The 26,433-nt window shown below is 42.0% G+C and overlaps 1 protein-coding gene across 1 annotated transcript in view; it reads left to right on the forward strand.

Annotated features, from left to right (window-relative positions):
* The window catches only part of MYO10 (myosin X), a 300,888-nt gene that overhangs the window by 270,010 nt on the left and 4,445 nt on the right, over nt 1–26,433 (forward strand). The window contains exons 28-40 of the mRNA XM_068236720.1: nt 801–896; nt 6,043–6,136; nt 7,335–7,390; nt 7,908–8,050; nt 8,966–9,160; nt 10,923–11,080; nt 11,502–11,625; nt 12,961–13,258; nt 15,112–15,319; nt 18,917–19,053; nt 20,862–20,982; nt 24,091–24,543; nt 24,818–25,009. Coding sequence (XP_068092821.1) covers nt 801–896; nt 6,043–6,136; nt 7,335–7,390; nt 7,908–8,050; nt 8,966–9,160; nt 10,923–11,080; nt 11,502–11,625; nt 12,961–13,258; nt 15,112–15,319; nt 18,917–19,053; nt 20,862–20,982; nt 24,091–24,543; nt 24,818–25,009 — 2,275 coding nt within the window. The remainder of the gene's footprint in view (nt 1–800; nt 897–6,042; nt 6,137–7,334; nt 7,391–7,907; nt 8,051–8,965; nt 9,161–10,922; nt 11,081–11,501; nt 11,626–12,960; nt 13,259–15,111; nt 15,320–18,916; nt 19,054–20,861; nt 20,983–24,090; nt 24,544–24,817; nt 25,010–26,433) is intronic.

A 26,433-nucleotide genomic window follows, 5' to 3' on the forward strand; every position in this document is an offset into this window, starting at 1 on the left:
GTTTGATACAGGGTAGCATTACTGGCTTTCAATGTACCGCAGCTTCTTCACCACGTCCAGTCGACCAATCTGATCATAACTGCCATCAATGTTGCTCTATAGATGAGTGTACGCTTAATACCTTTAGCCATAGACCCTGAACAAGCATGGTGCTGTGACTAAATTGACAGAGATTAGCCACATGTTTGTTTCAGGTGTGCGATGCAGACATTAATACAGCTAAAGAAATCAGTAGAACTGCTAGGCAACTGGTACTGTTTAAAAGGAAATAAATATGGCAATGACCATTTTCTTCCATTTCAGGTTCCCTTTAAGTGAATAAAAAGATGGGCAAGTCAGGAAGATATAAAAGGCTCAGGAAATAAAAAGACATTGGGCCTGATGCACGATTCAGCAGTAAAATTGCTGTGTGCAGAGAGTACATGTCAATTTTACTGGCAGAACGTGTTACCCAATTAGCACACTACCTATTGCTGGGGTAATGTATGCGTTGGTATGGTAATATACAGTACACTCACGGCTTCTACATGTTACCCTGGTAACACGCATTGTGCTAGTAGGGTAAGGTGTGGTACCCCTCTGACGTTAGTGCTGGTAAATTTTTACCACTGCTTATTGCATCAAGCCCACTGTCTGACCTCTAGAACCTCCATCTTTGCAGTTGGGGAGAAATGGGCCAGACTAGTGCAAAGTATCCTTTCCACTATCATGCATAACAAACCCCAGCAAGACTGGTAAAGAGCTTACTTTGCTGTACGTGTTGCTATATTTTACATATTTCTTTAAAACTTTTTTTTTAGGGAGATCATCGACAACACAGGCAAGGAAAATGGTATTGATATAGTTGTGGAAAATCGGACATACCACTTGATTGCTGAGTCCCCAGAAGATGCAAGGTGAGAAAACACACGCTGTGACACAGGACATCAGCTTTATTTATATATAAGATGAAGAGCCACATGCACAGCATGACTCATCACACTTCAACAGAATTCATCTCCTGCTAATCACGTTTCAGAACACTAATACTGGTTTCTATAGGTTACTCTGCCATCAGAAATCCTTATATTATGCTGCATTGTATTTCTCTAGCATGGAATGTCTTTTCTTTATGTAACTGGAAAATAGCAGGTTAATTGAGCAGGAGTATCTTGGAGCCGTATTGTCCTTTATCATGCTCTTATGATCACAAGACATTTTCTCTTAAAGGATCTGTCAGCTTGTCACAAGATACAATACAAAGATATTATATAGCAGAGTGTTGAAAGGGAGCTGCTTTCATCAAGCAAGAAATTAAAAAGATTTTAAAAAGAGGCAGCTTTTTTTTTACAGTTTTGTTTTTATAATTTCTGGTCCTTACCTTGTTTGTCTCTGCATAAAATAGAAATACTGCCGTGTGCTAGGAAAAGCTATATGGTTGTGCCCTTATTCTGTAATTACCTAGGAAGTCCAGTGTTTGTAGCTAATTTGCTATAAAGTACAGAGTTACAGTTTATACTGTGAATACTAGAGACTGTGCACCGTATTATAAATGGAAGATGCTGCATTACTGAACAGGGCTCCATTTTAAGACATTGTAAGCACACTTGTGGATCAGTACCCCAGCTTTAAAAGAATCCAGTTCAGGCTTGTTGGATCACTCTTGTTCTCTAACTCAACAGAGCCTTTGTGAATAAACAGGAGAAACAAGGTAATATATTACCTGCATAGGAATAATTCTTTAAAAAAAAAAAACTGGTAATATATACTGCTTCATTTTAGATTTTAGTAGTTCATTTACTGACAGAAGTATTTAATACACTTTTGAAAACTTCACAATAAATAACCAATTCGGTATATGAAAATTTCACTGATTTGACAGTTCCTAATCAGGTACAGAAACGCTGATGAATCATATGGACTCTTTTTGTAACACTGCCACCTGCTGTTGCAATAGTAAAGAGGCCAGTGGATAAATGTTAATAAACTCCATGGTCAATTGATCTTTTTCTTCATATTTACACAGCAAAATCAGTTAGGCAAGTGAGTGAGAGACTATTATCCACATGCAGGAATTCTGCATTCTCAGGGCGAGGGACATTGTGAGGGTATTGCTTGTGTGGTAATTAAACATATTACTCTTCTGATAAATAAATGGCTTTTTAAGAGCTAAAATATGCTATTTTATTCACTCCCACAGCCAATTTTACCATCTTTGGGGTTATAGTGTTGGAGTTAGGGCTTGTTTCCATAATGTAGCGCAGGAGACGTGCGTTAGCGCGACTCTGCGTTGCACGTGACTCCCCAGGGGCCAGCGCTTGCAATCCCATTCATTATAATGATTGCGGGCGCATTCGCCCCAAAATGCAGGCAATCGTGTCGTGTGCTGTTATTCAGTGGTGAATCACAGTGCATGTATGGAAACATCAGGCAGTGTAGTCTATGCACTCTCTGATGTCACTGCGATTGTGTTTCCATATGCGGCTGAAAGCACACATATGGAAACAAGCCCTTAGTGTATGTTTAGATATAAGACATGGTATTGGAAAGTACCGCTGCTTGTGTCTAGCGTGTTTTGTAGATGAATTGATGTACATACAGAGCTGAAGTCGATGTCAGTACACAGTAATGCTAATTGTTTTGAGTTCATTTTATGTCCCCTGTCTAACTTTTCCAAAACACTGGATGAGATAATGATATCTGGCTGTGTTTCCAGTAAACAGCCTGAGGAGCCCATACAAAGCAGGCAGCACGTCTACAAGGGAGGGTATCTAACTCTAGATTGGAATAGCAGAATAAACACCCACAGCTGTGTCACTTTTTCTCTGCATCTTACTCACATTTTTATCTATTATTAAGTTTACTATACTATATTACACTTTGCTAGCTTTTTTTTTATCAGGCAGTGAAAAATGCATTGAAGATGCATGATGTGCCACAATGCAGGTTCACATGCTCACCATTACTGTCCAGTTAAGGTTTGCATAAGTTGCCCAGCAGACTGATGTCACCCACCCTCTACGGACCTAAAGAACAACCCCGAGCACTGAGCATGCTGGCCTAATCTTATTTCTTATATCTCCCCAGTGCAAAGTTATGTATTTCAGGGAAATTCCTTTTCCCACCACAGTACGGTGCACTGCATTGTCAGACCCTTTTAACTAAAGGATACATCACCCAATGTATGTAGCATGATGACTTAGGGGGGGAAGTTAAAGTGTTGCATTAAGAATGGTTAACCCTGGGAGTGAGACTAAAGGTGGTCTCACACCATACAATTAAAAGATCCAATTTTACACCAATTCCATAAATACGATTGTTTTTCCTGAATAATTGAAAGCTTTTTTGTTTTCGAACGAGAAATATGATTTAATTTCCTTTTTTTTTTTTTTTTGAGATTTGACATGTTGGAAAATTCAGACCAATTTTATCAAGAATTGTATGGTGTGTGATAGATTGTGAAATTGTATTCAACCAGAAAAAAATGTAATTGTAATTACTCAGCTGATTTTTATCATGATTTATCTTGATTTTTCTAACCAGTCAACTTTTAGAATCTTTTATCCCGAAATTGCGGCAATCTCAGAAATACGTGTGTGGTACCTCAAAGATTCTGATTGAAACTTCCGATCAAATTGAAAATCAAACCGAATCCAGATGAAAAAAATTGCATGGTGTGTCTAGGTGTCAGGAGGAAGGATTCTATTATAAGGAATGTAAATAAGTAGCCAAAAGATGAGGGGATGCACTGAAACCATCACTGAAACAAGTCTCAATGCCAAATATGGCGTCAGAGCCCATATCATGGAAACCAATTTCAAACCATCTCAGCATTAATTAACATACTCTGCTACCAACGTAAACGCAGATCCAACATGAAAAACTAACTATAACAAGTAACTTGTCTATATATCTTATCTCCTCCTGCCCAGGCTGAGCTCCCATAGGCCCTTGCTCCATGAGTCGGAAAATGCCAAGGCACTAGATAAGCTGTGGGCTAGGCTTGTTTCGTTTATAAGGAATTAGAGTATTAAAACAAAACAAAAAAAGTATTTGGCTCGAGGAATGCCCTATAAACTATTGGAAAGGAACACAATTCTCCAATGAGTAAAAGTTTATCTCGGATTCACTTGAAGATACAAGTAATTAGGAGCTTTGGTTTGTGGTTGGCAGGAAGGTTTGGATTACAGCTTCAAGTTAAGGCATTAGACTGTAGGGCTCAGATTCCTAAATGCCCTCTAGATAAAGGATCTGGTAAAGGTTCACAAGTATAACGGTACAAAGTTGTATCTGCACAAATGGAATCCAAAGTGAGAGACATATAGAGGCTGACTTATTTCTTTCCTCTTCCACAGTGCACATTGTCTGGCTGTCCTACTGATCCTCTGCTTATAATACTTTTAACCATAGACCTCGAACAAGCATGCAGATAAGTTGTCTGATCTCTGACTGGATTAGTTGCATGCTTGTTTCAGGTGTGTTATTCAGACACTACTGCAGCCAATGAGATCAGCGGGATTGCCAGGCAACTGGAATTGTTTAAATGAAATAAATAAGTCAAAACCAAAAGTATTACAGATCCACTATATGAGCCAAAGCAAGGAGGGCCTCTGTGGTGAGCTGCAAACTGTAGGTTTAAATAGCTAGCTACTAAATGAGTTGAAAATGGAGTTCCGGGTGTTGGCAGTGCCGTCATAACGGAGTTCCGGGTGTTGGCAGTGCCGTCATAACGGAGTTCCGGGTGTTGGCAGTGCCATCATGATGACGTCAACGCATCCCACGTTGCCTGCCTGGATGCATTTCAGAGAAGGGCTGCCTCATAAGAGGGGCTCCCATACACAGACTCACGTAATGGAGCGCTATTGTAATGACGTCAGCGCGCCTTACATCACCGCCCAGGATTATTTAGAATGGCCATCTTAAATGAGGGAACAGAGGAAAGTAACTGGAAACTGGTTTCCATACCATAAGGTTTATTGGTTGAAGTGCGCAAGAGGGTGGTGGAAATATGTGTGACCCATACCACATCATTGGACAGCCAAAAACAAAACACAAAATAAAGTGAAACATAAGTATGGGCACTGTGAACTATGTGAACACCAGAGTGACGGGAGCCACAGAACAGCTATAAAGCCACAAAAGTAGTTTTAGGTCTCATTCACAGTGCCACATTGCGGAGCTGCGTTATAAAGTCTGCAATGCTATTCCTATGAGCCATTGACAGTGCGACGTTAAAGTCGCGTTGAAAATGTTGCGTTGTGGTAACTCACTGCTTGCAGGGCATTACCTCTTAACGCAGACACATTGCTACTTTAACGTCGCATTAAAATGCAACGTCCCACTGTGAATATGCCCTTAATCATTTTTTAAACTATCAAGAGGTAAAATGAAAGTGTTCCTGGTGTTAGGTGGTTTAAAGTGGATCCGAGATTAAGTTTTACTCATTGCATAATTGTGTACCTTTCCTATTGTTTACAGGGCATTGCTCAAGCCAATTACTTTTTTGTTTATTCCCTATAAACTAAACAGGCCTCGCCCACAGATTTTCAGAGAGCCTTGGCATTTTCAGAAAGTAGCAAGGACTCGTGGGAGCTCAGTCTGAGCAGGAGGAGGGGGAGGTATTACTAGCTAGAGATTTCAGTGGCAGAGGGGAGTAGGAGGGGGGAATTAGTTTTTTTTTCACAGGCTGAGTGCTGAAGATGCAGATACTCTTGCCTGTGTGTAATGTTTACAAACAACATGGCTGCTGTCATTGTATCACAGGAAGAAATAATCATATTCTGTTGAAGCTGTTTGCAGCTAGATTTGCTGTGTAAACTATCTAAACTTTGTATAAGATATATAGACAAGTTACTTGTTATAGTTAGTTTTTCATCTTGGATCCGCTTTAATGAGCTGTAGAAATTTACAGATACTGAGAACTCTGTTAACTTTAAAACTGGTTGCCAGCACTATAATGCTACAGTAAATCAGTCTAGTGGGACACAGGAATGGAAATCTTGTTTTTTGCATATCGTGTCACACATAGAAGTATTTGTACTGATAGCTGTCATGTCTCTGCAGCCAGTGGTTCAGTGTGATGAGCCAGGTCCATTCATCCACAGAGCAGGAGATTCGGGAGATGAATGATGAGCAAGCAAATCCACAAAATGCTGTGGTAAGTGGAAAGCCTTTCCCATGCTGGGTTTATTATGTAATCACTGTTTCATTCTTACTAAGCCACTCTGAACTGCCTATCATGTATCTGTCAGCTAACTAAATCCTTCCTTGTTTCTGCCATCACATCTGAACACAGTCCATATGGACGGGGACAACTTCCCTTTATTGTAAGAAAACCTCTTCCTGTGTAAACTGGTGACATAACACATATAAGCAATCTGTATGGTACATGACAGCTTTACCATTTTGTGTTATTATTAAAGTCTCATACACAAACTACATAAACAATCCATGACTAGTCATTAGACAATCGTTTGTTTCAAATATTCCAACAGTGTGGAAAAACGGACGTACAGCAACTGTTCGCAGGAGCACTGAACAATACATCCTTACTGATATGTTAGGCAATTATCGTTCATGTGAGATTTTGTGTCCAAATATCAGTAGATCACGAATAGCTGTTAAGGCCCATACCCACTTAGCGGTTTTTTTGACAAATGATTTTTCTGGTATATCGCACAATATCACTTATCAAAAGTCTGCCACTTGCAATGATCGTTGGTTTTTGAACGGCTGACATGTCCAATTCAGTCGTTGATGATCATTCCGATCCTCATTGACTTGCATGGGTTTTGCTTCAATCATGTAAGCGATCGTTCGTTTCCAACGCTGCAAACGATGCTTACAGATTTGGCCATAGGGGAAACAGAGATCCCCAATCCATCTGGCCACATCTGACGGTGGGTATTTAGCTTTAGAGAAAGCATGTGTGCGCAGATTCTCTGCATGAACTTTGTGTGGACGTCCCCATACACCATGCAAGTTTCTTGTTCCTCTGCTGTCTGTATAGTGTTGTGAGTATCATTGCAGTATTTACAGAATCATTGAATGTCACATCATTCACAGATGTCAATCATTCTTCAGAAATCGTTTGTACCCAATGACCTTTGCATAGTGAACCTCAGAGGGGGCAGGAGCTTTGCTTGCGTTGACATTGTTTGACAGTGACATTTGTCATTGTTTTCTTTGACATTGGGGGTCCAAACCTGCTGTCTCCACTATCTAAATCAGTACAGTATACTGTTATGAAATCATTGTAATTATTACTCTGATTAATGCATTTCAGTCAGTTGTTTAATGCAAATATGGCAGTGTGCTAGTTATAACAAAAGCAAAAACTTTTGTTTCTTTTTTAGGGCACATTGGATGTTGGGATGATAGATTCTGTCTGTGCTTCTGATAACCCTGATAGGTAAGTTGGCACCAATGTGATTGGAAAGTAAGTTGAATAATTCTGACATGGATTGGAACACTGTATATTATATAACCTATAAATATAAAATATATATCATCAATTTATATAATATGTAAATTACATCATGTATTCTCAGTGGCAACACAGGCTTTTTATACCATAGGAGGCAAATGACAAACTGAATTCACTACTCTTTTGGGCAGTTTAGCAAATAAACTATGCTAAGCATTTTCTAAACGGTAGTATTAGTATTGCAGTTATATACTCATTAGCTGCTGTCCCTGTGATTTGGACATGTTATGTACACCAAATAGTTGAAAGATCTCTACATTTTTCCAATACTGTGATACATCTTTACTGTAAATAATGTTGACGCAAGAATTCCTTCATTTTGTTAATGAAGACGTCTAGTGATGATGATGTGTGCGCGAGTGGTTGTTGTGCAAACATGGTCCATGTTTACTTTATAGCTAATAATACTTTTTTCATCCTTTTTTTTTTTCCTTGCCTGAAGACCCAACTCATTTGTAATCATCACAGCCAACCGTGTTCTTCACTGTAACTCGGACACCCCAGAGGAAATGCACCACTGGATCACCTTACTGCAGAGGTCCAAGGGTGACACTCGAGTGGAGGGACAGGAATTCATTGTTAGAGGTGAGCATAAATGACTTGGTTTTCCCTTAACCCCCAATCATGCCTTAGATACAGTCCATGCTGGCTGAAAGGAGTATTCCTGGTCATCATGTCACTCTGTTAGGACTTGGATCCTTTGATCTTATTCAGATTTTATCAGAAAGTACATCACCAGCTTTGCATTGTAGTCGTCATTTCCTTGCCTCTCCTTCCAGTTTTAATTACTACTGTCTCTTTAACCATCTATAATGTTTATAAATAATAATGAAAAACACTAGGGCTGACAGTCATTTACACGGAATCAGTTGCTGTCAGTTTTGACATAACGCACAACTGATGTTCAGCACAGGTGGAGGAAATGTCCATGTTTCCCTATGGGTCAGTAGACATGCATGCATTGTAACTGAAAGCTTCAATGCACTGCATGCATTGATTTGCTCATTGTAGACCCAGTACATACGAAAGTGCATGAAAATGCACAGCGACTGAAAGAGAGAGTGCAAAACAACTGATTGCTTCAAATGTATTCATTTTGTATCCACAGCCAGTGTACACCTAGCCTTAATATTGTATGAGGGTTCTTTCACACTAGCGAACACGTGCACGAACCCGATTACACGTGCACTTAATTGCGCATGGCATGATGATGGGAAGTTGTTGTTTCACGCATATCAGCGGCGCAAGTTCTAATTCACCTGACAGGCAACCGTTTGCGTTGTGCGATTAACAGCTCCTAGAGTTGTTACAATGTAACGCTCTGGAACGCTTTGTCTAATGTGAACAGTAACATGAAAGTCAATAAACTTTTATGCTACCTTTCTTACTACACCCTAGGTGCGTTCCATAAAGACGGACAGAAGAGCTCCTAGTGTGAAAGGACCTCGTGTCAATATGTTGTTTAGCATAGTAGTAAATATGTATTACTTTTTCTGAAAGGTTGGTTACACAAAGAAGTGAAAAACAGTCCAACGATGTCATCACTGAAACTGAAGAAACGTTGGTTTGTTCTAACGCACAATTCCTTGGATTATTACAAGAACTCAGAGAAAAATGCCCTGAAACTGGGCACCTTGGTCCTAAACAGCCTCTGCTCTGTAGTGCAGCCTGAGGAGAAGATTTTTAAAGAAACCGGTAAGATGTTTCTATTTTTCTTTCCAGGTTTTACCTTGTAGTAAATAGAAGTGGCCTCACATAGCGAAACACAGGCATTGCTTTTTGGAAGTATGATTAAGAATACTCAAAGCATAAAACATGTTCACAGTGCGTCCAGACTATCCAATCCCTAGTTTCTCTGCATTCTCCTAATCACTTCTATTGTGTCTATAAATTTTGCTTGTAAAGTGAAATTACTGTATAAAAAAAAAAGGAAGTAGTAGTATTATCCAATCCTGTTCTGCCATTCTGAACTTTCTAGACAACTTGTTTTTTACTTTTAATTTTTTGTTTAATCATTATGTAGCTGCAACTCTCCTAGGTTGATCAGTATGTTTCTGGGGCTCTAGACAGCACATCCTGAGCACTACTATTGCAATAATAACACCATTCATAACTGCCTTTCTGAACCCCCAATTGGATGGTGATGGTCATGAGACTATACTCAACTGAAGGCCCATATAACAAAATAATCTTAAGCCAAAACCTTCCCACCAACATGGGCTTCACCACCACTGATTCTGTCACTACAATGGTTCCCTTAGTCAGACTCCTACTACTCTGGTCCGTCATCCGCACTAGATTCCATTCCTCATACCAGCTGACAGACCTCTAGTCTTTGTTTAGCCACTGCTTGCTGTTGTCTGTCCCCATATCCTCCATCTTTCATCTTGTTGTGGATATGTGACATCACATAACCACAAAAAGGTTGAATGACAGAGGACACCATAGTAGATAACAAAACGGCAACACCCAAGGAAAACTTGAGATTCTGCATTTGGGAATAAACAGACACTACCGAATAAAGAGTACCAGGGAAAATGTACAACACACTTGGCGTACAGAAGGACATAGCCCTATGGGTACAAATAGTAAATGCTGATAAATTTACTCTATCAATGTGACGTAATCGTCGCATACATGAGTACCACAATCAAAGTACTCTCCTGTGTGGGTCTCAATTTGGTGTCTGCTGTCCGGGTATGGGGGTCTTTGCTCATCCCGCTTAGAAGCACAGCATATAATGCTGCGTCCAAGGTGTAGCTATCCCACACTCCTGCGACTGCTGTCCCCACACAGGTAGGTGGTTTGTAACTGGGACAGTGGAAGCTAACTGCCAAACATAATATGTTAGCTTGTGCAACCACCTATCGTTCGGTCCCCCTGTACAAACTGATCCTATGACGGGAGGGTAAAACCTATATACAAAGTGCTAGGTGCTGTACAAGTGCTTTAACATGAGCATGTTTCACCAAAAGGCTTCTTCAGAAAGAGTGCTGTACATATATACATTGCCTACACCACATATTTACATATATTACAGAGTCCCCCTTCCCCCATCATCAACAATTCTGCATTTGGGACAAGAAGCGATAGCTCAACCAATCACACCAACATTCTCTGTATGCACACACTGAATGAGGGGCCATCATGCCATATTTACAGTAGCATTCTAACAAAGAAACAATTTTGCAGCTCCTGTGTTACTGTTATTAACAGTGGCCATCCAGAAAGAAACAGCAGTTATCAATTCAGGAAACATTTTTTTTTTATTTGAAAACTGTATTTTCTGATTATTTCTCCAAATAGCACAAGTAATGCTGCAGTTTCACACAGCACTATGCTAAAGGGAGATAGAGTTTCTCATTTGCTAGACAGGGAGGAAAAACATGGTGCTTTTATTTCCAATAGTTTTTCTATTCTTGCTTATGCTTGTTGACATAGTTTTCTTGCTTAACAGGATACTGGAATGTGATGGTTTATGGACGTAAGCACTGCTACCGCCTCTACACAAAACTGCTAAATGAAGCTACAAGGTGGTCTAGTGCTATACAGAACGTCATTGACACCAAGGCACCTATTGAAACACCAACACAGCAGCTTATTCAGGATATTAAGGTGAGCAGAAAATACAAGTCATGATATGATTCTTCATGCACTTAGGAAGGACATAACTTCTTGCTTTCATTGATGGCTCTTGGGAAGGACATAAAAAGGATCTATACTCCCATGGCATCTGGTTTTTCCAAATTCCTAATGTAAAAGTATACTACAATCTGCATTTTTCTATCTAATGCTATCTTAGTCTAATGCCCAAGCGTGCATATTTTCATGATAACTTTGGTGAATAAAAAACGATCTTCGCTGATCACTATAAACCTTCTGATCGCCACAGAATGAGAGATACTGTTGTATAATTTTTTGTTTGTATATGTACGAATTTTAAATAAACTGTAGAAATCTTTATGTAGCTTATCTTATCCAAATCGCCTAAGACAATTGTACGTTTCAATTTCAAATATATCTTTTTATTTAATAGGAAAATAGCCTGAACCCTGAAGTTGTGGAACAAATTTACAGACGAAATCCAATTCTGAGATACACACATCACGCTCTGCACTCTCCCCTGCTACCTCTACCATATGGGGACATCAATCTAAACTGTACGTAGCATACAGCACATTACTGTTATTATTAGATGCTATTGATATGATCTGAATTGTGTGATGGTTAAAGAGACACTGAAGTCTTGTTTTTACCTTATTTTCTTATTCATCCTTCTTCAGCAGTAAATTCTAAACTGAATCCCCGCGGCAGAATGAATTATTTATAGCCCTGAAATTGCTCTGCAAACTTCCAGGGCTTGCATCATTGTGCTTCCTGGTAGAGGCAGAGCTTTGCGCAGTAGCTCTGCCTCTACTCCAGTCAATCTCTGCCTCTCCCCACCCCTCTCAGTCTTCTTTCCCTGAGAGGGGTGGAGATCGGCGGATATTGACTGGAGGAGAGGCAGAGCTACTGTGCAAAGCTCTGCTTCTACCAGGCAGCAAAATATACGACTTGCAAAGTCGTGGAACTTTGCAGGTCAGTTTTATGGCTATAAATAACTCATTCTGCCCCCGGGATGCCGCAATTCAGCTTAGAATTTACTGCTGAAGAAGGATGAATACGAAAATAAGGTAAAAAACGAGACTTCAGTGTCTCTTTAATAGGACAGATCAGTCAGTAGTTTCTTTATCATACCATAACATCTGTAGCATTTTAATATATGTACTGAAGTCATAACGCGATAAGAGGTTCAGTTGGAGAACACTGCTATGTGGGAATATTATCACATCCCACTTAGAACTCTGCATTTCCAGGTGTTTTGCAGTAATATTTTTCCAGGCTAAATAAAGTGGAGCTCAACCTGCTTTATGATCCTTTTTTTTGCAAAATACAAAATTATACCAGTTACTTTAGAAAAGGTTCTTTTTGAGCTCCATAAAATAATGACCAAACTGTGCTTAGACAACTGTGTAGAACAAACAAAGATTTCACAAAAAGGAAAAGAATATTTCTGTGGCTGTTCCCAGCAGACATATTTGGTCCCTTTGAGTATGCTAGGACTAGGTGTCGATATGGAGCCATGCAGCTTCTGCTTAAGCAGGCAATGAGAAATAATACACATCTAAGGGGGCAAGCACATAGATTCATGCACATGCCTACTCCCAACGTGTTCACAGGCATAAATCCTTTTTGCTGAGAACTTTTAAGAATCACCAGCCATAAGGTGATAATATTTCAAAAGTACTTTGTTAGCCCCTTCTGGTCCAGGGACCCTGGTGTGGTCGCAACATCTGCATCTACTATTGCTACGCCACTGCTTCTGAAGATGGGCACTTCTGTACCATGCATGTGTGAGCCCAAACTAAGCAGAGAAGCACATACTGAGTAAGCTAGGCAATATTCTCCTAAAGTTGGGAACTGTAATGTAATGATCCTTTCATGGTTTGTTACAGTGTTAAAGGATAAGGGCTACACAACACTCCAGGATGAAGCTATCAAGATCTTCCATTCCCTGCATCAGCTGGAATCCCTCACCGATCCTGTGCCTATAATCCAGGGCATTTTGCAGACCGGACATGACCTGCGACCTCTGAGAGATGAACTGTATTGCCAGCTGATAAAGCAAACCAACAAAGCTGCACAGGCTGGTAGCACTGGTAACCTGTACCACTGGCAGATACTCACTTGTCTCAGCTGCACCTTCCCACCAAGTCGTGGAATTCTGAAGTATCTCAAATTCCATCTGAAGAGGTGAGTTTCCCTGGCATAAATGGTGTCCCATTATTTTACACCCCATTCTAATGCTAGCAAAATTCTAGGACACTGTGGCCTATTCACACCACCATGTTGTCCTGGCAAGTGAAGCATAGTGATGCTCTATAGGAATCATTTGTAATGCTACAAAATGCACCGTTTCTAGAAGCCCAGACTATTGCAGTTAAAACCAATGATGTAATGTGCATGGCAACGTTATTGTAACAATGCATGCCTGCATTGGCTGACAAACAACCCCCATCAGTCACTGCCTTCTGAAAGCATATGTCAGTACCTAGTACTGCCTGTGCATGAGTTACCTAGAGTTAGCATTCAGACATTCTGCCACATGAAGCAGGCCCCTCTCTTTTATGCCCCCTTTCCACAGATCAATTTCCACAGAAGAAGTCGGCACACCATCTGTCCATGTATGGGTGCTTGATGAAGTGACATGGGCAATGTCACATTAACAGTCCAAGTAGTAGCAATCATCAGCACACCAAATTTCAACGCACATATTTATTGTGCCAGTTTCCACACAATCACCAACAATTGTTTCGGGGCCACACAGGGTCCCCCTTTATCAAGGCATGTGGTTCAACCACATGCCTTGATAAAGGGGGACCCTGTGTGGCCCCGAAACAATTGTTGGTGATTGTGTGGAAACTGGCACAATAAATATGTGCGTTGAAATTTGGTGTGCTGATGATTGCTACTACTTTCCACAGATCAGGTAATTTGTGTGCAGGAATCGTCAAGCGTCTAATAGATGCCTGTGTTAATTATCGGTAATCAGGTGCTAAAGTGGTGAGTTGGGCGACTGATTTGGCAAGTAGCTGATTAAAATGGCTATGATCCTGCCGGCCACACCAATTAAGGGTGTGAGGTCACTCAGGGTGATCCACCACCCCTGTCAAGAACCGTGAAAGCACAGTCGGCTGCTACACAAGAATTAAGGGTTGTAGCCGATCGGCTGAAATTACCGGACATTTGGTTGTTGGGGTTAGGAGGTTCTTTTTAGGCACTTACGGGGGGGGGGGGGGGGTCAGTTAGGTTTAGGTATTCGGGCATTAAGTTTGGGCATTGCGTGTGTGTGTATGTGTGTGTATGGGTGTCTGTTTAAGCACTTACAAGTGGGGTTAGGTGGTGGTGGGGGGGGTAAGTTGGAGGGGGGTTAGGCAAAATGTGTGTGTGTGGGGGGGGGGGGTTACTTTTTAGCCACTTACAGGCGTGATTAGGTTTAGACATTAGGTAGGTTGTAGGTTTGGGCACTTAGAGAGGAGGGTAGTGTTCGGCATTAGGGTGGGGGGCTCTTTTTAGGCACTTACGTTGAAGGGTTCAAGTGAGGCTGTGTTGTGTAGTGCATACTAAAATAATAGTAACCTAAATTACAAATATTTTGTACTAGCGTCACCATCTGGCGCCCAAATGAAGAGGTGCCGCTGCAGTGTGTACTTCCCTATCCATCCTCCAGACTACAGCTTTGTGACTCTTGCTGAAATCTGTCCATGCAGACAATTGATGGGCTTTGTATTATTCTGGTGTGTGAAAAAAAAAATTAAATTCATACTACTGTTAGGATAAGAAATTACCTTCACCAAGATTTATAGTTCATATCACAGTTCATTACTGTAGGCTGTAGATTTCTATATTACATGCCTCATTCTCATAATGTCTTAGCAAGATTTGTGTACTTCCTGTGATCCAAGATCCTGATAAATAGCAGATGCAGATCACAGCCTGGGAGTTACCACAAAATATGTCAGCATAACACCTATCAGTAAAATTTACAGAATTCAGCATAAATCTGTAATAGTGTGTAATTGTCACATTTGGCTTTTCCTCTGTAGGATACGAGAGCAGTACCAAGGCTCAGAAATGGAGAAATATGCTCTGTTTATCTACGAGTCACTGAAGAAAACCAAATGCAGAGAATTTGTTCCGTGCCGAAATGAGATTGAAGCATTAATTAACAGGCAGGAAATTGCCACCACCGTATACTGCCATGGCGGGGGGGCCTGTAAGATCACAATCAACTCCCACACTACAGCTGGCGAGGTGAGACCCCCAGATACTACCTAATGTCTCATACTGACTGCTTCCTCTGAGGGCTGGCATTATACTATACCCCAGTCTAATTATATCCATTCACCAGAAACATGACTGGGAAGTAGTAAAATATAGTTTAGTTACAGTATTACATACTGTATAGTATATTACAGGCCAAATACTGTATTTAACTAATGAACTAATTGTTTGCAGCCATGGCTATAGGGCCAGTAATCATAAATGACACTGTGCTTGATCAGAACAGGTAAGATTAGGATTGTACAGAATAATGGAGAGGAATGTTTTGTACATTAGGCTCCTTTTCTGTAGCTGCACTGGTGATGCCTAAATCACAGCTACAATAAATGAGCCGATTTCACAACTGCTAGGTGATGTAGTATTCATTGTACAGGAATTAGTACATACTGTATATACTCGAGTATAAGTCTAGAAATGTAGGTCTGATTCACTTCATAAAAGTATAGGGGTTGACTTATACACGAGTCACAAGCAACACTGAGTAATTTGTGTACTATTACTGACAGTCCCATTTGCAGCAATTTACCCTTTGGTAAATGATAATTTGAGGAAAGGAAATGCCAAGAAAACACAGGTCTGAAAGTCTTGGCCACAACAATTAACAAGGAAAGGGGGAGGGGGAAATACTGGGCTGCATAAAAGGGAGTGAATAATTGCAGCACTTGGAGACCTGGAGGAGTTATTGGCTGCACTTGCAGTACAGAATAATGGAGAGGAATGTTTTGTACATTAGGCTCCTTTTCTGTAGCTGCACTGGTGATGCCTAAATCACAGCTACAATAAATGAGCCGATTTCACAACTGCTAGGTGATGTAGTATTCATTGTACAGGAATTAGTACATACTGTATATACTCGAGTATAAGTCTAGAAATGTAGGTCTGATTCACTTCATAAAAGTATAGGGGTTGACTTATACACGAGTCACAAGCAACACTGAGTAATTTGTGTACTATTACTGACAGTCCCATTTGCAGCAATTTACCCTTTGGTAAATGATAATTTGAGGAAAGGAAATGCCAAGAAAACACAGGTCTGAAAGTCTTGGCCACAACAATTAACAAGGAAAGGGGGAGGGGGAAATACTGGGCTGCATAAAAGGGAGTGAATAATTGCAGCACTTGGAGACCTGGAGGAGTTATTGGCTGCACTTGCAGTACAGGAGGGGTTAATGGCTGCAATACTGTATGCTGTGCAGTCATTAGCCCCTCCCGAGCCCCATGTGCAGCCATTAACTTTGCTGGGTAGACTTATACTTGAGTCAATAAAAAATTCCAGCTCAAGAGGGTTGAATATTGGAGTCGACTTATACGTGGGGTCGACTTGTATTCGAGTATATACGGTACTGTAAATACTTTTTCATGTACTTTTTACCTGATTCACTATGGCAACAGGTCAGTATGCAGCAGTTGTGAACATGAGTGCAATTACAGGACAACCAATTTACTAACTATGCAGCAACATGCACTGTACTAAGCAGGATTGGCACATGCGGTTCCTTGTTAAAAACAGCTTTATTGAGTCCGGCTGTATATCATAAGAAAAAATATTATAACATTCCAGTAATCAAAGGTTCCTACCCGGTCCAGTGCTTGGTGGGGTGAAGTGGGAGCGGTGGCTAGCCTGACGCACATTTCTCTAGTAAGAGCATCTTCTGAGGCTCTGCGTAGAGCCTCAGAAGACGTTCTTACGAGCGAAACGTGCGTCAGGCTAGCCACCGCTCCCACTTCACCCCACCAAGCACTGGACCGGGTAGGAACCTTTGATTACTGGAATTTTATACTATTTTTCCTTATGATTTACAGCCGGACTAAATAAAGCTGTTTTTAACAAGGAACCGCATGTGCCAATCCTGTCATTCTCCTACTGTGCCATATATATCCTGTATTCTTTGTGGATTAGAGCACCCTATCCTTGCTATTTATTCATCTGGTCAGTGTTAGGCCCGGTTCACATTAGCGGTTGTTTGCCAAACGGACCGGATGACCTGACCGGATCCGGACCGGATCCGGATCGGAACCGTACGGTTCTGATCCGGATCCGATCCGGATCCGGTCAGGTTGCATCAGGTGTCCATCAGGATGCGATCCGGATCCGTTTGGCAAAAGTAACGTTAAAAACAAAAAAAATGTTGGGGTCTGGGAGGTCAGCAGAAGGGGGACCTGTGGAATCAGGCCCTCTGCTGTTTAGCACTCACCTCCACCTCCGACATGCTGCCAACATCTCCGGATCCGGATCCAGCTGTGCTGCTCCACTCCAAAATGCTTGCCCATGTGTCCCCATCCAATATCGCCGCAACAATCCCCATAGGAAGTGGGGTAGAACATCCGGATTTCTCAGCCAGTGTGTTGTGCGCTCTCCGGTTCCCATTGGTTTGTATTGGCCGGATGGTGCAGTCCGGCTCCGCCCCGGATACGGCTGCCGGAGGAGCCGGATGAAAAAATAGCGCATGTTGGAACGGAGGCCGGAGTCCGGATCCGGCCCGGATCCGGTCCGGCTCCGGTTCGGCAGAACGGACGCATGTGAACGGACGCATAGGCTTTCATTGCTATGCCGTGCGTCCGTTCCGTCCGTTCTGCAAGCGGTGCGGCTCCGGCACGGCGATTCCGGAGGGCCACCGCAAGTGTGAACCGGGCCTATCAATTTACAATATCTGTATTGGATACCTGTGATTGTAGTGCCTGTTGTTTTCTCCAATTGTATCTATTCACTGTACTAAATTGTGACAGAGAGTGCTGTTTGCCATCACCACCTCTTAATAGCAGTTGGTAGTACTTAAAAAAAATGTTGATTAAAAATGATATTGTATACAGCATGAAAATTTTTTTTTTTTTTTTTTTTTTTAAAAAGTAGTATTTTCAGATTGAGTTTCTTTGTACATTATGAGTAATGTATTTTTTTTAGTGTGGATTTTAAAAAAGTTTGTATGAAATGCACAATGATACTGTATATGCAGACACAATTTGCACGGTGCTTTACAGAGAGCATCAAACGGCTCCCATCACTAGGTGTCCCTCAGCCGGCTCACAAGCTAATGTCCCTATCACTCTCTACGGCTAGTGTGTTAGGAATGAGCTAGTTACTCTAATAGCATGTTCTCATGTTGTGGGAGGAAACAATATAAATACATGGGAGAGGACATACAGATTGTGCAGATTGTGTCCAGGCTGGGATTTGGACCCATAACCCAAGTACTGGGAGGGGAGAGTGCTATAGCCATTAAGTAAAGCCTGGTACACACTTTTCATGATTGGCCAATCACTTACAAATTTAGCACCTCCATGTAGTATGAGAGTCAATAGTTATTGAATATTATGAGCCGATTGTATAGGCAAACCCTCAAACTAAATGGAGGGGGTAAAATTGGAAAGTGATTGGCCTATCAAACATTGAAAGTGTGTACCAGGCTTACTTGTACCTTCCATGCATCCTGTTTAATTAACCTTCCCTGAGCCTGACTGAATTTTTGTAGTGAAGACAGTAAAACATCACTGCTCTTCTATACTTCGCACATCCACTCCGAGAGGAAGTAAATAAATGCTTTTATCTGTTTTTTCTACTCATTTCAGGTTGTAGAGAAACTGATTCGGGGTCTGGCCATGGAAGACAGCAGAAATATGTTTGCCCTGTTTGAATATAATGGGGTCACAGAGAAAGCCATAGAAAGCAGAACTGTTGTGGCAGATATATTAGCAAAGTTTGAAAAGTAAGTGATTGTGCCCTGTTGTAATGCTTGCTGCTGCATATTGTTTATGTACCGTCATTTAAAGGAACACTTATGCCAGGAATAAAAAAAACAGCTTTACTTGCCTGGGGCTTCTACCAGCCCCCTGCAGCCGTCCCGTGCCCTCGCAGTCACTCACGGAGCCCCCCGCCGACAGCTAGTTTCGTATTCACTGACAGGGAGTCGGGGGGCTTTATGCACCTGCGCAGGCCTGGCCATGCATATCCTTCTTCATGTTCCCGTCCTCAATAGCTTCCTGCACAGGCACAGGACACTATTGCGGACAGGAACGCGAAGAAAAATACGCGTGGTCAGGCCTGTCAGCAAAAACAAAACTAGCTGGCGGCGGGGGACCGGAGGCTCTGTGAGTGACTGCAAGGGCACGGGACGGTTGGAGGTGGCTGGTAGAAGCCACAGGAAAGTAAAACTGATTTTTTATTCCTGTCTTAAGTGTCCCTTTAATAAGGTTGCATTCTTAGGGCTGGTTCAGACGGACGCTTGCGGAGTGTTTACCGCAAGCGTTCGGACCGTCGCGGTAAACGCTCCCATTCAAGTGAATGAGAGCGTTTACACCAAGCTTTTGCGCGCTTTTACCCGAACGCGGCGTTCGGGTCCCGATTTTCGCGAGCGTTCGGGCTGCCCCTGGAAGCAACATGTAGCTTCCAGGGAGCAGCCAACCGCGACGGCTAATGTTCCCCTACGGGGAAAAAAAAACGCAACCGCATCACGACGGGACCGAAGGCTACTGAAAGCCTGACCGCGCAGCCGCCGCAACGCCCCCAGACGCGACGCTACGCAGACGTCCGTCTGAACCAGCCCTTAAGGTCAGGCTTATCTCTCTGTTCCAGTGTTGCAGCTAAGATAAAGAAACCAATATTGCAAAAAAATATAAACATAAAATGTAAACGTATATACATATATTTATAATAAGTACATTTTTCCCAGATTAAAATGCGCTGTGAATTTTATTTCTCCTGTCTTGCTGTAAGCAGTAAAGATCTGACCGCTTTTATGGTGCATACACACATCCAATTTTGATTGGCCAATCACTGACCAATTTTACCTCCTCCATGAAGTAAAGTAACATTTTGAATACTAAGAACATAGTGTGTAGGTAAGTTCTCCTACTACATGGTAGTGGTAACATTCCCAGTCATTGTCAATATTGGATGTGTGTACCACCCTTTAAGCCTGGTACGCACTTTCAATTATGATTGTCCAATCATTGACCAATTTTACCACCTCCATGTAGTATGAGTGTCAAAAGATACTGAATACTATGAGCAAATTGTGTATGTAAAGCCTCATACTAAATGTAATATTGGTCAGTGATTGGCCAAATATAATTGAAAGTGTGTACCAGGCTTTAGACTAGTCCATCTCCTCATGGGGGTTTCTACGTATCTCCTTTACAAAAACACTCCTTGAAAAGGATCTATACAAAGATGTTAGCCAACCTGCTTATTCACTTGCACACTATTTTGGCAGTTAGAATCACCATCTGTTGTTCAGTATGTGCTTTTGAAAATAAAATAAACCCTAAGAATCCCCCTGAGAACATGGGCTAGTCCAAAACCTGTCAGATCTGACAGCTTTTTACTGTCTATTGTAAGCAACAGAAACATAGGAGTAAAGTAATTTTAAGTGTATTTTAATATGGGAGAAATGTACTTCCTAGAAGTATGTGTACAAATCTTACAATTTTTTTGATAGTGTCCTTCAATGCTGATGAGATCCCCCATACAGTATGTGTGCAGTTCAGTGGCCTTACTCTGTGTTTTATTTCACAGGATCTCTGCTAGCGCTGAGCCTGGAGACCTTCCATGGAAATTCTACTTTAAACTTTATTGCTTCTTGGATACAGAACATGTGCCGAAAGACAGCGTAGAATATGTGTTCATGTTTGAGCAGGTAGGCAAACAAGTGGAAGAAAATTTAAAAAATCTGAAACCTATCCTTTGTGTTTTGTACAAGAAAGTTCAATTTTTTATTGACATATTTCATTACATGGATTTTCTGAATAATTTAATAAAGTCTCCTCTGAAGCAAGTCATAATATAAAATGTGGAAATGTAATTAAAACATATATTGCTGTGTACATTTCTTCTGCAAATAGAAAAAAAAATCTTGGCTCAATTATGAATTCAGAAAATATGCGCATGTCTGTGAATGGTTGTGGTAAGGGAGTTTACTTATACTTGAGTCTCCCTGACATGCCATACTTCCTTGCTTTCTGACGCTTATGTGCCCCACATGAGACACCGCAGTGCCACACAGAGAAGCACACTGAACAGCACATAGCTACCTTATCATTCTACATAGCTCCATTCAGTGAATAATCCATAGCAGGCCCACTCACATGTCAAGTCACATAACACACAGTGTATGGCTAGATAGCCATACACTGTTCCTGTCTGCTGCTCTAACCAGTTAAGTCTTAAAGGACACCTGAGGCGAAAATAAACGAATGGGATAAACGTGTATCTATCTTCCTTCTCGTAAAAAATGACTTTTTAAGATATTCCACTGTTTTATTTTATGTTTAAATCTACTTTTTAAGATTTAACCGTTTTATTGTTTTTGCTCCATGATACATTCATTGAAGTATGCCAGAGCTAAAATCTACTAACTATTGACCCTTTTTATCTCTTTCCTGCTCTCAGAAGCCATTTTCTGCTAGGAAAGTGTTTTATAGCTGGAATTTCTTATCAGTGAGGGTCACACTTTAGTCACTTCCTGTCAGGACTGAGTCAGCCACTTATATACCTGATATTTAACTCTTTCAGGCAGAGAGAGAAAAAAAGGAACACAGCATAGTTATTTGTGTGCTAGGCACTGTACATACACATGTCTATCTCATCATGTCACATGTCACCTGGGGTATCCTTTAAAGTGGATCCGAGATGAACTTTTACTCATTGCATTATTATGTATCTTTCCTATTGTCTTCCTCAAGCCAAATACTTTTTTGTTTTTGTTTTAATACTCTTATTCCCTATAAACTAAACAAGCCATGCCCACAGGTTTTCAGAGAGCCAAGGCATTTTCAGACAGTAGCAAAGGCTCATGGGAGCTCAATCTGGGCAGAAGGAGGGGGAGGTATTGCTAGCTAGAGATTTCAGAGGCAGAGGGGAGGAGGAGGGGGGATTAGGCTGAGTGCTCAAGATGCAGATAAGCCTGCCTGTGTGTAATGTTTACAAACAACATGGCTGCTGTCATTGTATCACAGGAAGAAATAATCATATTCTATTGAAGCTGTTTGCAGCTAGATTTGCTGTGTAAACTATCTAAACTTTAGATAAGATATATAGACAAGTTACTTGTTATAGTTAGTTTTTCATCTCGAATCCGCTTTAAAGTAACCCTGAAGCAGCCCGAAACAAAAGGCTTAGATACTCACCTACTGTAAGGAGAGAAAAGGCTCTGGATCCCATAGAGTTTTTGCAGTCCTCTATGTCTCCTTCCAGGACTCCTCAGAGGTCTTCTACTTATGGGCTTCAGATCCCCGAACGCTTCTGAAGATGGGCACATCTGCACTGCATATACCTGAGCCTGTACTCTGGTGTTGTGCAGTACAGATCGGCTTGTCTTTGGAAGTACTCAGTGACACAAATAATGCCAAGGAGGCTTAAGACATATTTGACCTGCAGGTTGAATAATGTCACTAGGGGGCAATGTGTTGGAACGAGGACTCAGAGAGAGGACTGGAAAATCTCTATGGGAACCAGAGCTTTCCTTCTTCTTACATGATTATCTAAATCAGGTGTGCTTTAAGAAAGCCATATAATTACAAATGTACTCCACCGTTGGCAGGCTAATAAGCACAGACTGTCAGCAGCTGTCTACCTTCTAGGCCACAGGCAGTGAAAATTATGGCCAGTGGTTTGTCCATGTAGATGTGAATGGAGTTTTTCCATTTAACAGCAGGTAGTTTGTCATGGATATATAACTTCTATGGATATAAGGCCTCTTACACACTACATGCGATTCCGATTTTTTATATGTCCGATTTTGGATTCCGATTAAAAATCTTAGCAGCATGCAGTACGTTTTTTAATCGGAATCCAAAATCGGATCAGATAAAAAAATTAGAATTGCGTGTAGTGTGCAAGAGACCTTATACTGATCCTCTGCGACATATATTCCTGGCAGGAAGTGATGAGTGACATGCATAGTGTTTGAAAAAAATCAGATTGCCTTGCTTTGCAATGCACAGCTGACATTAATTTAATGTGATGCATGACACAGAGGCCTGCTTACCAGGCAATGCTATGCCTGGTGATGAATAAGGGAATGTGCATGCTTGTGCACTGTTTCCCTGTGAACTTCAATGGAAGCAGGTACAGCGCTTAATGTACAGGACACTGCGGTAGATTGCAGGTCCCACACGTTACCGCCACTGACCTGCTGAGCAAAATGCACTACAACCTGCCATAATGGCTGCACAATGCCGAACGGTACCAAACGGCAATCTCTCTGCTGTATAAAGCAGGCCTATATATGTTTGTAATGTACAGTATATCAATTTGGATTTTTGTAATAAAATTTAGATTTAGAGATACTTTTTTAGAGTAGAGTATTAGTTACCCTTTAAATAGAGTGAACCTCAACTCATTACTGCTTTCATACAAAAGTATGTGTATGTTGATAGGTAATGCAGCACAAGCCCTTTACCATATTGGGTATGATTGATCAAGCTGTGCTGCTAAAGCAGTGCAGCTTAATGACAGGAGCGCAAGCTCAGTGCACGCTATGCTGCGGTAGTGCAGCTAGCGTTCGCTGGTAACTTACGCTTGCTTCTTCTAACTTACGGCCACTCCACTGAACCCGCCCTCAGCCCCCGCCGCTCCAGTGGCTTTAATGGACCCGATCCCAGCTTGATGGATCAAGCCCATTGTCCCCTTTTAGATATGGTACTGGAAATTGGGATATTTGACAAACATTCTTGGTCAGTTATGTGTGGTTGAGTCTTTTATCTTATTTGCCTAACTTTTTGATTCAACAATATTCTACCTGTAGGCACATGAAGCTGTTATCCGTGGTCATTACCCCGCACCTGAAGAGACTCTGCAAGTCCTGGCATCCTTAAGGTTACAGTTTTCACAGGGAGACTACAGTGTACATACTAATATCCCAGAGATGGAACAATTCTACCCTGTGCATAAATTAAAAGCCCGTGTAACGCAATCCACCAGAGCCTCTACTCCCTTTGACAGATCTGAGAGGAAGAGGTCTAGTTTCCTAGAAGGAACCTTGAGGAGAAGCTTCCGAAGTGGCTCTTTAAGTAAGCAGAAGGTAGAAGAGGAACAAATGCTGGACATGTGGCTGAAGGAGGAGATAATCTCAACCAGAACCAACATTATTGACAAGTGGAAGAAATTACAAGGAACGACTCCAGACCAGTGCATGACAAAGTACATGGCTCTGATAAAAGAATGGCCTGGCTATGGATCAACATTGTTTGATGCGGAGGTAAGGACATATGATTGATGTACAATCTCACTCTGTACTAAGCACTCTGTCAACTCTGTTCTCACCACAGATTGCAAACTCAAGCATTTTTTTCTATGTGTTTGCTGTACGATTTTTGCTGCAATTGCAAATGTCCCAGTCAGTTATGTTTACAGTATATTGTCCTCAGTGTAATATTGACTTATCTCTGTATTCTGTAAATTACTGTTTCAGCTTTCTTTCACATTTCCTACAATCTCTTTGACCTGTGTGTATTGGATATCTTCCTTTTCAGTCTAAAGAAGGGGGCTTTCCGCAAGAGCTGTGGCTGGGTGTCAGTGCTGAGGCCGTGTCAGTCTACAAAAGAGGAGAGGGAAGACCTCTGGAAGTATTTCACTATGAACATATCCTTTCTTTTGGTGCTCCATTTGCCAATGCATACAAGATTGTCGTTGATGAACGTGAACTTCTCTTTGAAACTATTGCAGTAAGTACACATTAAGATTAACAGGCACATTAAATAATGGGGTGCACAATAGAGGAACAAGTGCTCCTATATATTGATGCAAATTGTAGTGTTGATGCTGCAGCCAGAGGTTCAGTAGGTGTACAGAAGCTCCAACAAATCAACCTCGGTGCTATCAGCCATGGGATGTTTCAGTCTAAGTTAATATGCCCAGATTAACACATTCCTGCAGTCACCAAGGCTCAACAACACAGAACAGTGATCATCATCACCACATAAAGAGAAAAGCGATATCAGTACGCAATTATTACAGCTGACAACATTTGCACTAGCACTTTGGGCTTGATTCACTAACGATAGCGCAGCGTAACAGCACGAGTTAGCTACTGTTACAAACGCTAGTGAATCAGACCGCCTTAATGAGGACTCCCTGCATGCTACGCGTGCTATTGGCAGCGTAGCGTGCATAATCAGGTTCAGTCAGGGGAGCGGGCACTCAGCGCAAGCTATGCTGCTGTATTAGCATAGCGAACACTAGTAACTTTAAATCCACTCCACTCCTCCTGAGCCCATTTGGGTCCAGTTACATTAAAGGACGTGATCTCCGCACTTTGATTGGCTCAATAGGCTGTCTGTCAAGTGACATGTCCTTTAATGTGACTGGCCCTGAAGTTGCTCTGGGCGGGAGGAGTGGAGTGGACGTTAAAGGGAAGGTTCAGGGAGTGGGGAAAATAAATATCCATGTCCACTTACCTGGGGCTTCCTCCAGCCCGTGGCGGGCAGGAGGTGCCCTCGCCGCCGCTCCGGAGGCTCCCGGTCGTCTACGGTGGCTGACCTGGCCAGGCCAGCTGCCAGGTCGGGCTCTTCTGCGCTCCAACGACGGGCTCTTCTGCGTTCCACGCGGGTGCGCTGACGTCATCGGACGCCCTCCGAGCTGTACTGCGCAGGCGCAGAACTACTGCGCCTGCGCAGTACAGCCCGTGAGGCGCAGATTGGAGCGCAGAAGAGCCCGACCTGGCAGCCGGGCCTGGCCCGGCCAGGTCAGGTCGGCCACCGGAGACGACCGGGAGCCTCCGGAGTGGCGGCGAGGGCACCTCCTGCCCGCCAGGAGGAAGCCCCAGGTAAGTGGATATGGATTTTTTTTTTTCCCACTCCTGAACCTTCCCTTTAAGTTACTAGTGTTCACTATCCTGCAATACAGCAGTATAGCATGCGCTGAGTGCCCGCTCCCCTGACTGAACCTGATTTTGCATGCTACGCTGCCACTAGCGAGCAAAGCATGAGGGAGCCCTTATTAAGGCATGCTGACTCGCACTGTTACGCTTCACTATTGTTAGGGAATCGAGCTGTATATGTGCATTTCAACTGTTGGGTCCTTGTTGTGCAGGAGCTGCACTGTGAGTATCTATTGTTCCTAATTGGTTTCGTTGTTTTATTGAATATAC

This window comes from Hyperolius riggenbachi, chromosome 5 (assembly GCF_040937935.1).
Source record: "Hyperolius riggenbachi isolate aHypRig1 chromosome 5, aHypRig1.pri, whole genome shotgun sequence".
NCBI lineage: Eukaryota > Metazoa > Chordata > Amphibia > Anura > Hyperoliidae > Hyperolius > Hyperolius riggenbachi.